This window comes from Chiloscyllium plagiosum, unplaced genomic scaffold, assembly GCF_037043375.1.
Source record: "Chiloscyllium plagiosum isolate Xiang-an unplaced genomic scaffold, Cpla_swu_hap1 HiC_scaffold_3, whole genome shotgun sequence".
In the NCBI taxonomy this organism is placed as follows: Eukaryota; Metazoa; Chordata; class Chondrichthyes; order Orectolobiformes; family Hemiscylliidae; genus Chiloscyllium; species Chiloscyllium plagiosum.
The window spans coordinates 17,550,144-17,568,197 of record NW_028270141.1 but is presented as its reverse complement, the minus strand read 5'-3'; the positions used below and the strand labels follow the sequence as shown (position 1 = coordinate 17,568,197).

General features: G+C 40.6%; 1 protein-coding gene across 4 annotated transcripts in view; it reads left to right on the top strand.

Annotated features, from left to right (window-relative positions):
* The window catches only part of greb1 (growth regulating estrogen receptor binding 1), a 324,923-nt gene that overhangs the window by 291,638 nt on the left and 15,231 nt on the right, over positions 1–18,054 (top strand). For all 4 annotated transcript variants that reach the window (XM_087977669.1, XM_043677653.2, XM_087977663.1 and 1 more), the window contains 5 exons: positions 534–686; positions 1,977–2,119; positions 3,217–3,378; positions 6,833–7,037; positions 17,200–17,374. In XM_087977669.1, coding sequence (XP_087833795.1) covers positions 534–686; positions 1,977–2,119; positions 3,217–3,378; positions 6,833–7,037; positions 17,200–17,374 — 838 coding nt within the window. The remainder of the gene's footprint in view (positions 1–533; positions 687–1,976; positions 2,120–3,216; positions 3,379–6,832; positions 7,038–17,199; positions 17,375–18,054) is intronic.

The window sequence follows — 18,054 nt, the reverse complement described above, 5'->3', positions numbered from 1 at the left end:
GGGCTGGGAAGGGAGTCACGGGATGGGGAGGGGGGTTAATTGAAATTAGAGAACTCAATATATAGTCCTCCAGGCTACAGGCTGCCCAGGTGGAAGATGAGGTGTTGTTCCTCCAATAGGAGCTGTGGTCTATTTTGACAATGGAAGACGCCAAGGACGGGAGTGGTTGGGGGAATTGGAAATGGGCGGTGACTGGGAGGTTCGGTCAGCCCCTGCGGACCCGGCTGCGATGCTCGGTCAGTTGTTCCTTAAGTTTACATTTGGTCTCACGGAGCAGGCTTTGTATCTCCATAGTCCAGCAGTCCTCTGTGTGACCTGCTGTTGAACTATGAGGAGAAACTGAAAGGTGGTTGTTGGGTGACACAGGCTGGCTGCTTGGCTCATGATTCTGCTTTTGTAACTCACGCAAGTGGGTCCTATTTTTACAATGAGAGGCATGAAGCCGCATAAAATGTAATCCGAGCAACACGTTCACTGTCTGAATCACTCTGGGGGAGCAAAATGTTCTTGTTTATTTTTGTTTTATCTTTTAGAACCCAAAGAAGGTTTTTCCCTACAACAGAAAGAGAGCTTGCCATGGCCTGATTTGGAGAGTTTCAGTAAATTGTCATTTGATTACACTGTTCATGATCCAAAGTATGAAGATGCAAGTCCAGTTTACTCAAGGGACCTTGTAAATAACAAAGGTTAATTTTTTCTTTTAATTGAATTCTGCCAATGCATTACCATTAAAAATGATTGCAATCAGAGTTAAAAATCATACAACACCAGGTTATGGTCCAACAGGCCTATTTGGAAGCACTAGCTTTTGGAGCGCTGCTCCTTTGTCAGGTGGTTGTGGAAATAAACCTGTTGGACTATAGCCTGGTGTTGTGTGATTTTTTTTTACATTGTACACCCCAGTCCAACACTGGCATCTCCAAATTACAATCAGAGAGACACTAAAAGTAGGACTAAAGGCCACCATTTGTTGGGGACTCGTGGTACCGCATACAAAATATTGAAAAGATTTGGAAATGAATCCTAGTGTGTAGGGGTGTTAAGTAAAGGTTAACATTAGAGTAGGAACTGTACCTTTGCTGTACTTACTTCTATTTTGTGTGCTTCTCAAAATTAATGTTTGAAGGAAGATGGCCTATAAGAGTCATAAAATCATTGGGTTGTAGAGTTCAGAAATTGACCCTTTAGTCCAATTTGTCCATGCCAACCAGATATCCTAAATTAATCTAGTCCCATTTACCTGCATTTGGCCCTCTAAATCTATCCTCTTCATGTACCCATCCAGATACCTTTTGAACTTGCAATTGGCACTCAGAAGAGCTGGATGTTTCAAATAAATAGGACTGGGACATGCAAATCTCAGGTTCTGGTCAACAAAATTTGTGTTGTATTCGTGTTATACAGAATCAAATGTTTCTACGGCTTATTATTACCTTTCAAAATAAATCTTCTGTGTCTCTTATGGGTTTGCCACTTGCCTGAAATGCCTTGAACTTGGAAGAGAGCAAGAGGAGCTATAGGCCCAGATTCAGCTACTTGGGCAATATTTATTATAGGTTAGAATTACCTGCTTTAAACCAAGACTGGAAATATCACAACTTTCTGCATCTCATCTTTCATTTAATTGTTGAGAATACATACTGGTGATTTTAACTGGGAATTAGTGGATCCCCAGGATAAGAATTGTAGAAAATTAAGTGATATGGCCTAAACATCTTCTCCACATTGATTTTCATCAAGATTGCAATGTACATTTAGTTATATACTGTTACAGGTGTCAGGATTGTTCCACAAATTTGCATTCCCAAATTGGAGCCTTCCTGTTAGCGGTGCATGCCCAGAATTGCCTTTTAGCTAAATGAATAGATAAAAGTTAGCACTCCCAAGAGAATGAGCGTCACGATGGACAGACAAATTAGGAAAACCTATCCTCCATGTTTCCACATGTTGCTTACCAAAGTTCCTTAACTTAACAGGATATAAAGCTAATAAGAAAGAGGATGACATCTATCTGCGACGCCAAACAACACGTATGAGGCTGTCCAAGTATGCTGCCTATAACACTTACCATCACTGCGAGCAGTGTCATGAATACATGGGTTTCAATCCCAGATGCCAGGTATGTGTATGGCAAGGGTATCTACAGTACTGTTTTCTTGAAATCTAGACAGTAAAGACACATGTCACTACTCTACAAACTTTCTTGTTCGCAAAGTAAGAGATCCAGTGTTATTAGCAAGCTGAGGCTCTACATAAAGCAAAGATAAATTAATGTAGCATGTCCCATTTCTATCATAGTATGGAAGGGTATACTGCATGCATACTTGGAAGACTGATATTATCAATCAATTTCTGTCAAAACAGTATTATCAGACAGGTTTATTTGTGGTTTGTAATTTATAGGAACAATAGCACAGGTAAGCATTTAAATTAATTAACATATATTAGTTTGAAGTCTGCTCACAAAATTTATCCAAGCAAGTTGGCCAAATGAAAACCTTTTAAAATATTCCTTTTAAAAGTTGGGACAACATGAATCATTTTCTTATAGACTTCACAGTGGTTGCAGGATTTATCTAATGGTATCTGTAAGAAATCACATCACTTTGACCAGACAATACTAACTGATACATAGAAGGGTCTAGATTTTAGAGCACAAAAGATGGCAAGCATGCTCTTAAGAGACATGCAGGAGGTTTCTAATTAAGTTGCTGGTGGACAGTAAGTAAGCAGGAAACTTGTCCATTAGCAGCAGGGACCTCAAATACTTTTAAAGTGCATTTTACATGCAATTCGTGATTTAATGCAACCTCCCTGATTTAATTAATCTGACACGAGTCTCTCATGCCTTTCATAAACCGCTCATTGAACACTGGCAAGTTATGTGTGGCTGGCCTGGCTCATTGAGAGAGCTCCTTTTAGATCAGGAAAGTGGAATCACAAGAAGTTGCATTGTCTATGGAGAGCTTTCACTGCCCAGGCCTGATGATCTGATACTTTGGGGAAACTGAATCTGCGGTTGGACTTGGACAAAAGTGCAAGCTTAAAAATAGTGAAGGAGGGGCACTTTGGCAAGAGACAGTATGAATAGTATATGTTGTTGGATTATTTTTACAGTGTTTCAAAGAGATAGGTATAAAGTGGAATAAAGAATTATTTCTTTTGCTTGCTACAATAAGTTAAGAATTAATTTCGCTATTTTGTTTTATCCGTTAGCCATATGATGCCACACTCCACGCCTTCACCTTTTCCTGCTCGATGCTGGGGGAGGAGGTCCAGCTCCATTTTATTATTCCCAAATCAAAGGAACAGAATTTTATTTTCAGTCAACCTGGAAGGCAGTTGGAAAGTATGAGGTTACCACTTCTTACTGACAAGGTGAGAAATTATCTTGGGCTCTTCACTGAATAAACCATTTTATTTCCATTAGTTGTGCTAATGATGAAGGGTTGGCTGAAGGGTAGTTGGATTTTATTTTCAATGCCTGACCTGTTACTAATGTTTGCAGGCAGCTTGAATATTTATACTTGCATGTCTGTAGAAGTTGCTGAGAGGAGCACCTATAGATTGAGGTCATAAAATCACAGAGCACGGAAATTGAACCTTCAGACCAACCCATCCATGCCAACCACATATCCTAAACTAACTTCATCCCATTTGCCAACATTTAGCCCATAACCTTCTAAACCCAATGATTTTTGCAGAATACCTGTAAATTATAACACTATTGTTATGGGCCAGCTTAAAATATTTTAAGAGGGCAACCCAGACCCTAATTTTTTTCTTATTTTAAAAGCAGGTGTGAAGTGGGTGTTCCAGGTCTGATGCAGCTGGTCAAACCACTCAACTTTGAGCAAAACAATTTATTTAAACACCACAGTTGAAACCCGAACAAAATAAAACTGAGTTTACAATACACTATTTGAAAGCTCAGCCGACTCAATACAGCAACTTAACTAAGGAGCTGTTCCAATTCCCGCAACATCCCATCAACACACCCCTTGGCAAAAGGTAAATTCAAACACAGGTTCTCACAGGCAGGAGAGGTTTCAGAGAAAGAAGTCAGTCAGGGATCATCTGCTGAAGCAAGGAACCTTTTTGCACTGTTGCAGCTTCTGTGCCTCCTACCAGCAGCTTCTCTGCTACAACTAAACCAAACTAGAAGTAACCCGAACTGGGAGAGAACTGGCCACTCTCTTACCATTGTTGAACTAGGCTGTTTCTGAGCCATTTCAGCACCTCTGCCTTTACGACATCTCTTGAAAAAAAGAACCAAGGACAAAATAGCCTTTTTAAAATGAGAACATCGTCGCCCTATAGCTTTGTCCTGTTGGGACAAGAGCTAACAGCCTGTATGATATGTGTATGTAGTTAGTTCTGTGGCAGTTTTAACATTTTCTATCATATTTTTGATTTTGTCTCTAGTTTTCCATATGTACCAGGTATCCAACGCCTGTGAAGTGGTTTGTTCAGAAGGCATGAGCAGCAAAGAACAGTGTGGGAAGACACTGCTAATGGCTGATGGGAGTTTCTTTTGTACCAGTTATACAAAAGCTCAATTAAAGTGACTATTACTTGTAGTTGTTTTAAAGGAAGGAGTAAACATAAATTGGCTCTTGTTGCAAACAAGATAGGAACTCTACCGATCTGAGGGTTTTAAAAAAAAATGACCTTTACAGGTGTTATGGGCTAGACCAGACCCTTCAAAACATTTTTAAGCAGGTAGCACAGACTGTAACTTTACTATTTGTTTTAACTATATATATAGTGGATATTCCCGGAGTAAATTAGCTGGGTCAACTACCAGGTTTTAAACAAACCAAATTTATTTACTAAATTACGGAATGAAACACAAAGAACAGAAAACAGAATCCCAGATAACTTATCCTATCCAAACCTGACTTAATGATGTTGTTCTGAAAATACTTGCAACAGCCCCAATACACATATACCTTAGCACAAACAGGAAACAATGGCGCAAGCAACTCAAAGTTCAGCATCACAAGGACTGAAGGACAGAGAGAATGTTTCCAGTTTCCCCTGTGAATCTTACGCAACTCCCCCTCGAACTGAATTGAACCGCACAGCTAGAGAGCTGGCCACTCCCCTTGACTATACCACGTTTCAAAAGATCTTTCAAACTTTTGGCCTGAAGCACTATCTGTTAGGGTAAACAACAAGGCCCCAGTGAACCATTCAAACTTCAGACACGATGGAGCCTGGCCAACTATCCCCTCTCTGAAAAAAACCTCAAGGGCAAAGTAACGTTGTACCAGACCAGCATTGTGACACATGGGGGAAATGATCATAGAGTCATACTTCATGGAAACAAACCCTTCAGTGCCACCAGACCAGGCCAACCATAATCCCAAACTAAAATAGCCCCACTTGCCCAGAAGTTGACCCAGTGCCAATCTCTATGGAATCCTATTGGTCACAGGCTTCCAGTTGGAAAAACAACCCTCCAGCATCACCCTCCTACATAGAGCCAATTTTGTTTCCAGTTGGCAAGCTCTCCCTGAAACCCATATGATCTGTGTTGTTAAAAAGTATTTCCATGAAAAATGTCTCTTTCAGTTGGAAATGTCTGGGTGTTGCTGATGATCTTGCATGTCAAAACCCATAGGTCATTTGGTGCTACTTCACCAATTCTGAGAAATACTTACCTTTTTTTTCCTTGTATGTCCTCCTACGTGTAAATGGAAAACAGATTGACACTGATTTTAAGCAGGCTATTACGTACTGGCAAAAATAGATAAGGCTGTTTGTTGTTTGTTGTTTTTGTTTCACACTGGGGTCGGTTAACTAGAATGACTAGTTTGTGACATAGACAATGCCAACAAAGTGGGTTCAATTCTTGCACCAGCTAAAGATTACCATGAAGGTCTCTCCTTCTCAACCTCTCACCTCATCTGAGGTGTGGTGACTGTTCAGTTAAGTTATCACAGTTGTCTCTTCCTAAATACAGAACAGCCCTGTAGTCCGATAGGACTATGGTGACTTTACCGTTTATCTCACAGTTTTTGTGAGAAATAAGCTGGCTGCCAAATCTGAAGTGATATGTTTTTATTTGTGCTCATTTGACGCTACCTCACCTTGATCCTGGTTCGGTTTTGAGTTTGTTGGTCCATTGAAAGGTTTTGAACTCCAAAGCCACAGAGGGACAATAACCTCTCTTTGCGGGTGCACACCAGCCTCACTGTCAAACTGTCAACAATATTGCTGCAGTGATTAGTGTGAACATAGATGATCAGATTCTGGTCTGGAATGACTTAGTATATGGAGAGAAAAAATAGTTTCTGATGATATTGCATGAGGAATATGGCGGCAATTTAATTAGAAGGACCTCAAGTTTTAGAATATTTTGACATCTTCCCTGGGCAATGTCTATTTGCCTCGGAATGTCATAGAGTCAGAGAGGACCCTGATCCTTTGACCTATTTAGTCTGCCCTGGTTAAAAATAACCACCTAATGATTCTAATCTCATTTTCCAGCACTTGACCCATAGTCTTATATGCCTTAGCATCGCACATGTATGTGTAAATACATCTTCAATGTTATGAAGGTTTCTACAAGGTGAATGGTGAGATTTCAGCTGTTTAATTTCACATATAAGAGAAGGGTGGATATGAGAATTAGCCTGGTACTTTCTACGTTTGTGCAGATGTTTAAAAAAATCTTTCCTTTCCTAATCAGTCACACAATGTCCAGAATAAAGAAAAATTTTAAAGTATCAATGCTCTTAAATGCTAAAATAATATTTATTGGTAAATTGCAGTCTTAATGTATTGAACCGCAGCCTGACAATTCAAAACATTTGATTTTTCCCAGAATCCAGACTGTGTAAAGAGTCCAGTCTTCACACCTACAACTGGGCGTCATGAACACGGTCTCTTCAATCTATATCATGCTATGGATGGTGCCAACCACTTGCATGTGCTGGTGATCAAGGAGTATGAGATGGCAGTCTATAAGAAATATTGGCCAAACCACATCATGCTTGTCCTCCCCAGCATCTTCAACAACTCTGGAGTTGGTATGTTTTGAAACATTAATTCAAGTAAATTTCTTTTTGCCTTAAATTTAGCAATTTCTGTAAAATCACAGTTAGTTTTGCTTCTTCTCATCAAATTAAAAAAAAACATTTTGAAGTAACTCCGCTAGTATCTCATCACCCTTTATTTACATATTGAAAGTCCTTGACACTTTGTCCAGCCTCATCAGAATCAACTCCCAGAATGGCAGGGTGTCTGACACTCCTGTTCTCATCTGTCAGCCAGGGTTCCCAGATTGGACTAGATTAACAGCCCCAGTCAGGGAACTCATATTCTATTAGATCCATCTGGCTGACCTCATTATAATCACTACATCCCTTCCCTTCAGAGTTTGAGGACATAGGTTGGTTCTTTCCCTTGTGGCTCCTCCTGGGACGTTTTAGTACCAGGTCAGATTCCTCTGACTCTGATACGGGTAGCGTGCAATGCACAGCGGCTTGCCTCTTGTACTCGAAGCATCTCGAAAGAAATTAATTCTCTTCTCTAGCCAGCAAATATGTTGAGGCAGCAACATTTGCTGTGTCTGTCTCAGATTCCGAGGTCTCAGCGCTTGACAGAGAGGAGAACCCACAGTTCCGCCAGTATTTCTGACTGTTCTGAGGAGCCGGACACATTTTGCTCCCACGCCGTTTGAGAGTTTGCAGCTTTCATGTGGTTCACTTTTTTATTCAGGACCGTCGTACCTACCTGAACTTTATATATCACTGGACCTGACCTTGCGTTGATCATTCCCCATGTAGATCGGTGGTCCCATAATCAAATAGGAACTGGGGCAGTTTGGTAGCTCGTGAAACAGTTGGCTATTTCTTTAAGCCTGCCTTCAAAGTTTCGACTGCTCTTTCTGTCAGACCATTGGATGATGGATTATGTGGAGCTGTCCTTATATTTCAAGTGCCATTCAACTTTAGGAAATACTCAAATTCCCTGCTGGCAAATGATGGCCCATTATCTGTGACCAATACTTCCAGGAGTCTGTATATTACAAAAGACATGCGCGGTTTTCCTATCCTGTGTTTGATGAATGAACTTTATGTAAGACCAACCACTTTTAAGTACATGCCCACAATGACTTAAGAACTTTAAGCCCATGAAAGGACCTGCATAGTTGACGTGTAACTGAGTTCAGGATTTACCTGGCCATTCCCATGAATGTGGAGGAGCTGCTGGCATTAAATTCTGTCCTCGTTGGCACTCTGGGCACTGCCCCACCAACATGGCTATGTCTGCATCCAATCCTGGCCACCAGACATAACTTCTCACCAGCAACTTCATTTTGCAAACCCCTGGATGACCCTAGTGGAGTTCAGCCAGAATCTGGCAGTGCCCTTTGCTCAGGACAATCACTCTTGCTCCCCATAATAATATACCAGCCTCTACTGTGATCTGGTCTCTCTGGGTCCAAAAAAGCTTTTAGTTCTGGTTGTGATGGCCCTTTGGTTTCCCTCATCACCACCAGCTGTTTCAGTTTTGCCAGGAACAGATCTTTCTTTGTTGAAAGTCAAATATTGCCAGCTGTGACTGGAAGTGTGTACAGAAAAATTTAAATCCATTGCGGACTATTCCAGTGGCAGTACCTGTGGTGGTGTATCTGCCAGTGGGAGACAGCTCAATGCGCGTTTGCTTCTTGGCCTCCTGGCCAGTGTTACAACTTGCAAATATAGCTATGGGTGGCACTGCCTTGTCCTCTTTAGGTTGACCGAGTAGGAGTTTGTGGTCCATTATTGTTACAAATTTACGTATTGGTAGAACTTCCTGACTTCAAATATGTCTGCCAAACCTTCCTTCTCTATACGTTCTGCAATAGCCAAAGCTATGAATGCCTATCAGGCGTTCCTCTCCATTGGGGCCACCTATGAGCTCATTCTGCCCCAATGCCATCTGGGGAGACATTGCATCTCAATACCAGATCTCACTTGCCAACACCTTCGAGGATGATAGCTGTTTCTTCACTCGCCTGAAAGCATTTCAAAGGCTGACCCCTCTTTTAGGAGTTGATGCAATGGTGTCAGGCCAGTTTATTGATGAATTTTCCATAATAATTCACCAGCCCAAGGAAAGACCTAAGCTCCCACAGATGTTGGAGCCAGGGCACCTTTGATTACCCACAGTTTATTTTCTAAGGGCTGGAACCCAGTCTTGTTGGCGCTGTAGCCCAAGTAGGTCACTTGGGGTGCCTGGGAAACATATTTTTCACTTGAAGAAACATCTAAGAAATGTTCAAGTTCTGTAAATGTTCCTTATTGGTATTCCCCATATTAGCGCATCCTCTCAGTAAATGGAGACCTGGTAAAATGTTTACCATTGTCCAGGAAAATGGCACAGGCTGACAATGCCCCAAATGGTACAAACCCTCATGGGTATTAACTGTAACATTATTCTGGGAATCTTCATCTGACCACAATTGCAAGTAGGCAGGATTCATGTTTGTGAAGGAGAGACTCATCCTCTATATGAGGGTTTAGTATTTATCCAACTGCAAACAGCAGTTTACCATTTGTTTGAAATCCCCTCAAAGGTGAACTGACCCGTCAGCCTTCACAATCAGTATGACCAGTGCTGCCCATTCTACAAACTGGACAGGTTTGATGATTCTATCGCTTTCCAACCTTGGATTTCTGCTTCTACCTTTGCCTGTAAGGTGAATGGCATTGGGCGACCCTTGCAGAATCATGAAATTGCTTCCAGTTCAACATGCAAGTTGGCCTTGACTCCTTTGATGTTCTGAGGCCTTCCTGAAAAACCTATGGCTGTATAATTAGGACTTCTTTAGGAAGTTTTTTTCTTAGGACTTAATTAGGATTCTGAAGGAAACTTTAACCATTTGGCCAAGGCTGGGCTTTTGATTTTGAGTTTTGCTGTGGGCTGACTTAGTGTCTCTCTGTTCAGGATAGCTCCTGAGTGAGGCTATGCAAGTATCTTCACTCAAGTGGTGTTCCCCAAGCTCAGTTAGACTGGCGAGAGTGTCTACTTGCATCAAAGTAACCTGCAACTCATAAGTTCTACTCGCTGCATTTTCCAATGATACAGCCAACTGTAGTGCCTGTTTGAAATCCAGCTGAGTTGCAGCTGGAAGGCATATTTGCACGGTTACATCATTAATCTCACATATGAACCATTCCCTCAGCATCTCATTAAGGGTTATACCAAAGTCACATTCCTTTGCCAGTTGTTTAACCTAGTCAAAAATCCTAATATGATTTTCCTTGTTCTCAAATTGCCGAGTAAAACTGATAGCATCTCAGAATTAGAGGAGGATTGGGGGTGCAATATTTCTTAACTAAATCTGTCAGTTCTTGAAAGGTTTCAGTATCTGGTGTCTCAGGGAAGTTAGGCTCCTAATAACTGGAATAAAAGCTGCAGGTCCACAAGCTGTCAGGTGAATTACTCATTGCTTTACATCTGCCCTGTCTGCCCAGAAGAAATAATGTATTCTTTCCACCTACTGGGTCCAGTCTTTAACAGCATGAACAAATGAGTCAGCACCTCAAATAACAGCATGGTACCAGACATGCTTACCCCAGCTCAAAGACGACTGTTGTGAGCAAGTTTCTTCAGAGTTAAAAAAATCACACAACACCAGGTTTTCATCCAACAGGTTTATTTGAAAACACTAGCTTTCGGAGCACTGTTCCTTCATCAGGTGATTGTTTTTAACTTTGTACACCCCAGTCCAATACCTTCATCTCCAAATCAAGTTTCTTCAGGATGTGCTTTACTCTCGTCACCACTGAAGTAGGTCCACAGAGGCTGGTATCCCATCACCAAGTCACCCTTCCTTTACACAGGGAAAGTCCTTGACTCTGGTACAGCCTCATCAGAGTCAACTCCCAGAGTGGCAGGGTGTCTGACACTTGTGTTTATATCTGTCAGACAGGGTTCCCTGTTGGACCAGATTAAAAGCCTCAATCAGGGAAGTAATATTCAATGAAATCCACCTGGCTGACCTCATTATGCATTTGCTAGACAAAGTTTTGTTTATTCTTGAAGGTTTGTTATCACACAAATACAAATAACTTGACCAGCATTTTAACAGATAATGCACACAATCCAGGAAAAGAATCACAGTTTACATGTCTTCCATTGGGAGCCTTATTTTAGATTTAGATTAGATTAGATTACATTACAGTGTGGAAACAGGCCCTTCGGCCCAACAAGTCCACACCGACCCGCCGAAGCGCAGCCCAACCACACCTCTACATTTACCCATTACCTAACACTACGGGCAATTTAGCATGGCCAATTCACCTGACCTGCACATCTTTAGATTGTGGGAGGAAACCGGAGCACCCGGAGGAAACCCACGCAGACACGGGGAGAACGTGCAAACTCCACAGTGTAGTTAAAATCAGTTAAGTGTACCCTACATAACTGGTTGAGAATTTATTATTGTTGTAGTGAAACTATGTGTAACAATCATTGGAATAGAATAACCAACAATTTGGATAAATTATATTTTGTACTAATCATGGTATCTTGTGGAGGTTCAGAAGAGAAAGACTTAGAAATGCAATGTTTTTTGTAAATTTAATATTTCTGTGCCAGTCAACCTATATTTAAGTTACATTATAATTCCAATGGTATACAAATATTAACAATTTGTCAAAAAGAAATTGAACATAATAAAACATACTGGTAACCAAGATCTATTATTTTCAACACAATAAGATAACATTAATCTAATAAAAACTCTTTAGATGCTTTTGTCCTACTTTGTATATTTTATCATTCAAAGTCCAACTTCTGAAATATCAAATAATCTTATTAATAAACATTGACAATCAACACTTGACATTTCTTTGCAAATTAATTTTTGAGGAAATTCTGAGTTTCAAAATCATTACCTTTACTCTTATTGTGCCTAATTACTAAATATTAAAACATCCTTCTGGTCTTGCAAATTAGAACCTGAGAGATTGTCAGAGGACTGTGGACATTCTAGTCAAGGATGGGCAATCAAGAAAATTGCATTCTGCCATGGAGCACTAACACACCCAAACTACAGTTAGCATTTCGGGATAGACTAATGTGATATAGATTGAGCATGTTTGAGGTAAGCACCTCAAAAGTAAACATTGTTAGTGAAGGAAATGTTTAGGTAGTTACACTGTATGTTAAACACTAGAAGGGAGAAAGAGTTTTAAAAAGTAATTTTGCTTTGGAAGAGTCATACAATATGGAAGCAGACCCTTTGGTCCAACTTGCCTGGTGTCCTAATGTTTAGACATGACGGTGAACCCCTCTGTTAGTTAACCCAGAAAAGCCCATCTCGTCTCATAATCTGTCAAAATATGAGTGACAGAAAACTCCCAAAATTCCACTATTTAAAGAAAATAACATTAATTTACTTTTTAACTCTAAACGTGAGCATTAAGCAACAACTACTCACAACTCTCAGCCCCCCGCCCTTTCTCTTAACCACTTATTACCTGCCTCCAACTATAATATATGCTGTTCCAATAAGACACTTATTAAAATTTCATCAACTTAATTTCAAAACCACACAGCTGCTGTCATCTTTGGTGTGTTTCTTCTTCTGGCTGAAAATCTACCTGCATTGTCTTCTTTCTTTTTACTGCGAATATGCTTCATATGAGAAAGTACCTTTGATAGACAGTGTTTCCTAATTTCTTAGGTGTCTCTCGATGGCTGTTGCTCCCTCTCCAATTTTGAAAATGCTGGCATTTTTATATCCATGCATCGGTTGTCTCATTGGTTCGATGTTGACAAAACAATAAATTCAAACGCAATTGGGTTTTAGTATCCTGGGGCATAATTTAAACTGATTGGTTAAATTCAAATTGTTGTCAAAACAGCAACCCAAATCCAGGTATCGATTTCACAGCCAAATGTTACATATTTTCAGTTTTCTAGCACACTCTGGGACTGCCATCAAGTCATATACGCAGGTGCTTATAATCTCTCAGTTCAGAACAGCATTCACTCTTTCTTAAAGGTACAGTACATGCCTTCAACTTCATAACACTAAACTGTTCTAGACCCATTTGCCACCATTTGGACCACATCCCTCTAAACAATTCCTATTCATGTACCCATTAAGATGCCTTTTAAATGTTATAATTGCATCCACCTCCACCATCTCCTCTGGCAGCGTGTTCCATACGCGCACCACCCTCTGTGTGAAAAAGTTGCTCTTTAGGTCCCTTTAACTCTTTCCCCTCTCTTTTTAAACCTATACCCTCTAATTTTGGACTCCCAACCCTGGGAAAAAGACCTGGCTATTCACTATATCTGTGCCCCTCATGATTTTATAAACCTCTGTAAGGTCACCCCTTAGCCTCCCAACACTCCAGGAAAAAAAAAGCTCAAGCCTATTCAGCCTCTTCCTATAGCTGAAAACCTCCAAAGATGTAGCAGTTGCCCTTATATAGCATTATCCCACAGCCCACTGATCACTAATTATTGCTGACTGTCAGTTGTATCAAGGCTGTTGATGCTATTATTCAATGAGTTGTGTATATCATCCTCTAGTGGCTGTGCTGTGAATGTCACCTTTTAGTTAGTTATAACCAGAGGCAGAAATCTCAGAGAGTTTTGACCTCCATGGGTTCTGTCGTGACGTGTGGCAGAGTTGAATGTGAAGTCCTGCAAGGCACAACTTTGCATAGAAATTATCTTGCTCAACCTTTACACTTTTTCACAAGATTCTAGCCAGGAGAGGCAATTTGCCAAATGATGCCAATTAATGCTTATAAACTCCTCATTGATAGCCCAACTCACCTTAATGATGTTTTGCTTGCAAACTTACCAAACTGTCACAAAAATCTTCACCGGGAAACTGGACGTGGGAACCAGAGAGAGTTCCTGGCAGATTCAGCTTTCCGCTAGCTCTGAATGTTCTCCAGATCGGACACTAACACCGAATGACCGCCAGATTGGACACTGGCACCAACATCTCAGGGCTTGCATCCAAGGGCACCAACCACCTGCACCAAAGTCACTAGACAATGGCATCTAACATGTACCAACCTTTAAGAATGTTCTTGGCACATCTCTGATCCACCTCCTGATGCTGTTACAATTCAATGCTGCACCAGCTACTATCATTGTAATGCTGCAGCAAGGACACTGTACACTCAGGGATGTGCACTCAGCTCCTGGACCAGACCAGACTGCATCTCTGTGCTCTCCACTTGCTGTTATTACACTCACTCAGTCCTTGCCTTGCACTGTCTTGCCTCCTCAGTCAAAGATACCAGGCTCATTATTATGGTTTTGTCGTGCTGCTAGTGCAGCATGCTTGTAAGGAAGCTTGTTCTATTTGTCAGAAAACCTCAGTTAGGGATTCCCAAGTCAAGGGAAGCGTCCTATATCAGTCCAGATCCTGCTCAGGGAAGGCAGAGTCAGGATCCTCTCCAAATAAGGGGCGAGGAGCTACATGAGCCCAGTACTCATCTTGAGTCTCTCTCCCCTCTTGAGGACTGCTTGAGGAATGAGACAGATGGAGGTGAAAGTGGGTGGCACAGCTCTTCACGTTGCTGCAAATGGGGAGGAGTGAGTGAGAAAGTAGCACAGAGTTCATGAGGGTCATTGATTGGGGTTGGGGAAAGTGAGGGTAGATGTAGCAGGAAATAGTGCATGTGGTGGAGCATGAGCCTTGATGGGAGGTTGGTACAGCAGCAACGATAGTAGGTGGTGTTGGAGAGAAGATGGTGCACTGTCAGAGTAGAGAAGGTCATTCACCTTCTTCCTACAGCGCTGGGCATTCCTCCAGGTGGCTGAGACTGCTTTAGTTGAGATGGCAACCTCAGACCAGACTGGCATAGTCAGCTGTCATGGTCTCCACTCCTGGTGCTGGGGGAAGGAGCAAGCTCTACATTGGCACTACCCCATCCAGTACGACCTACCCTCAAAGCGGGGCAACAATCTGCCCCTGTCTGCCATATCCAGGGCAAAGGTCAGGAAACAAGCAAGGCAACTCCAGATTGGCTTGTTTGGGTCCACAATGGGACTTTAAAGATATACTGGTGCCAGGAATGCTGATCAACTCTGGGATATCCTGTGGATGGTGAGTTGTTCTGGGAATGGTGCATGATCTGACGGGGCAGAAATCAGACGTGATACATGCCACAGGAGCGGGAAGTGCAATAAAAACAGTGAGTTTGGTAAGATTTAGTGAGAAAATATGTGCAGTGAGAACCCCTTCAGACAACCTCAATGTGACTCGCACAGAGCCCGAAATACTAGAATTTAGCTTCAGATCTTGTTTCCGTGGGACTGAAGAAAGAAAATGTGAAATGCTGATCTGTGTAGATGAACGTCCTGTTTCTGCATTGTAACATTTTGGTGGAAGAAGAATTTACAACAAATGTGAGTTACATTGGCAACATATGCCTGAGAGAGCCTTTTTAAAATTCCAGTGGATTTACTAAATCCAACCCTATATGTAAATATTTTATTTGGAGCTTAAGGTGTGAAAGATGAATAAATATGCTGTTCTTTGATGGCACTAACGTATGCTGTACGTAATAAATAATCTTCATTCATTGCTGTTATTATAATTGTACAATATAAGACTCTCATTTGAATGTGAATATGTTGGTTCCTCCTAGGAACTGAGTCACACTTCAAGGACATTATGACAACGTTGCAGTGGAAGTGTCAACGGTACTTAGTCTGACAATGGGGTTTGGAGCTGTTCTGTTACCAGAAAAGCTTTTATCGTTGTAAAAATAAATAATTTAGGGCTCCTACTCTCCTGACCAGTGTTTTCTTTAACGACTGCTGTTTCAGCCACTTAAAGCTCAATATGTATGGCACCCTCTCTGCCCATTGGTATTCAGCATTGGTAATTGCTCATTAGCACCCTGATTGAAATATTTTAACTCAGCTTATTATTTTACAGAAATATACAGCACTTTAAAAGAGCTGTTTAAAATTACAAACTCAATCACAATCATATGTTGAAAGTTCTTTGTAAATCTAGAAATGGATAAAATGGCCTAGTGCCTATTATGTTTTTTTTAAACGTCATTCATGGGATAATGGTATTTCACATCACTTGTCAATATTCATTGCCCATTCTCAAGTGTCCTTGAGAAGGTGGTGGTGATGTGCCTTTTTGAACTTCTGCAGTCTTTGAAGTGTAGGCGTATCTGCAGTGCTGCGAGGAAAGTAGTTCCGGGATTCTGACCCTGCCAAAGTGAAGGATTGTTAATGTTTTTCAATGTCAGGATGGAGTGCAGCCTGGAATGGAACTTAGAAGTGATAGTGACCCCATTGATCTGTTGTTCTTGACCTTCTAGATGGCAGAGCTTATGAGTTTGGAAAGTGCTGTCAAAGGACTATTGTTAAGTTACTGCAGTGCATCTTGTAGGTGGTACACACTGCTACCACTATGCATCAATGGTAAAGGGAGTGAATGTTGAAAGTGGTTGAAGTGGAGCAAATCAAGTGAGCTTCTCTGTCCTGGATGGTTTTGAGCTTTTTGAATGTTGTTGGAGCTGTACTATCTAGACAGCTAAAGGGTATTCCACTGCACTCATGACTTGTACCTGGTAGATCATGGACAAGCTTTGGGGAGGCAGAAGGTGAGTTATGTACTGCAGAATTCTATGCCTCTCACATCCTATTCCAAAGGGATTAATATCTCAGGAGATCGTAAATTCAATAAATTTAGTATCTAAAACATGATTATCAAATCAGTTGGTTTGTTATTAAAATACCAACTGGCTCAATTAACCTCACCTGATCTGGCTAGTTAATTTGTGTTGGGAAATGAATTGATTAGCCAAGTTAGCAGCAAACACAGCCTGGCAATGTTGAAGGTCCCTGGTATGTCTGTTCAAGAGATTATGAAGAGCAGCCAATTAGAGTTCCACACAAATTTGTATAATGTTTTTTCTTAACCTGGTATTCTGAAACATAGTCAATTCTGCTAGAACATGGTAGTTCCATTCTAATGCAATTCAGTGTTATAAGAAAAATCACGTAAAAACAGCACCATTTAAACTATGTTATAACCAATACACGCTTTAAAAGTTTACACTTTAGAAACAGTGTCCCCAATTTGTTAATTGTGTTATAGCGAATTTGCATTAATGAAATGAGTGTTATAGCAGAGTGACCTGTACAGTATAATCAGATTCATTCATCCAATTAGCTATATGGTTCTTTGTGTTTTAGGTGCAGCTCATTTTTTGATCAAAGAGCTGTCCTATCATAACTTGGAACTGGAACGTAATCGCCAAGAAGAGCTTGGATCTAAACCCCAGGATGTGTGGCCATTCATTGTCATTGCTGATGACTCCTGTGTGATGTGGAACACTCTTAATACTGACGTTTCTAAGAACGCTACCAGGTAGTCAAAGCATTCAAACGTTAAAACCGTCATCCTTGCTGCAGTTGAGAACTGAACAAAATTACAAACTAACGAGGTCAAACTAATGGAGGTATTTCTGATTATATCCAGCTCTGCAGTGTAATTAATATATTGTGTGTTTCTACATAGCCACTCAAGATAACTTGTAATCTTATTCATTTTCAGCAAATAAAGCTGGTTTCAAGTACTATTTCAGAAAAAACAATTTGATCAGTCTATATTAATATATCTATGTACAGATAATTAGATAAACATGAGATGTTAGTGAAAATTTAATAATTTCAAACGTTTTTTGAGAATACAATTTAAGCAATGTGCATTTCAATACTGCATTTCTAGCTCAATTTATATAAAGCACTACTGTAATAAATAAAATCTTAAGTGCTTTCAAGTAAAATAATACATTGGAGCCACTTTGCACATGGGCAAGATCACAAAAGCAGCAGTCAAATAAACGTTCGGATAATTTTGTGGTATTAAGGGACATGAGTAGAGCTCCATTCACGTGTTTGAGTAATGCTTTGGGATATTTGACACCCGCACATCATTTCAATGTCTCATCTGAAAAGCAGCAACTACATAGTTCCAGCTCTAATTAATTATAGTTGAAGATTCTGACAACTTTAACACATTATTATAGTCAAGCAATTGATTATTTG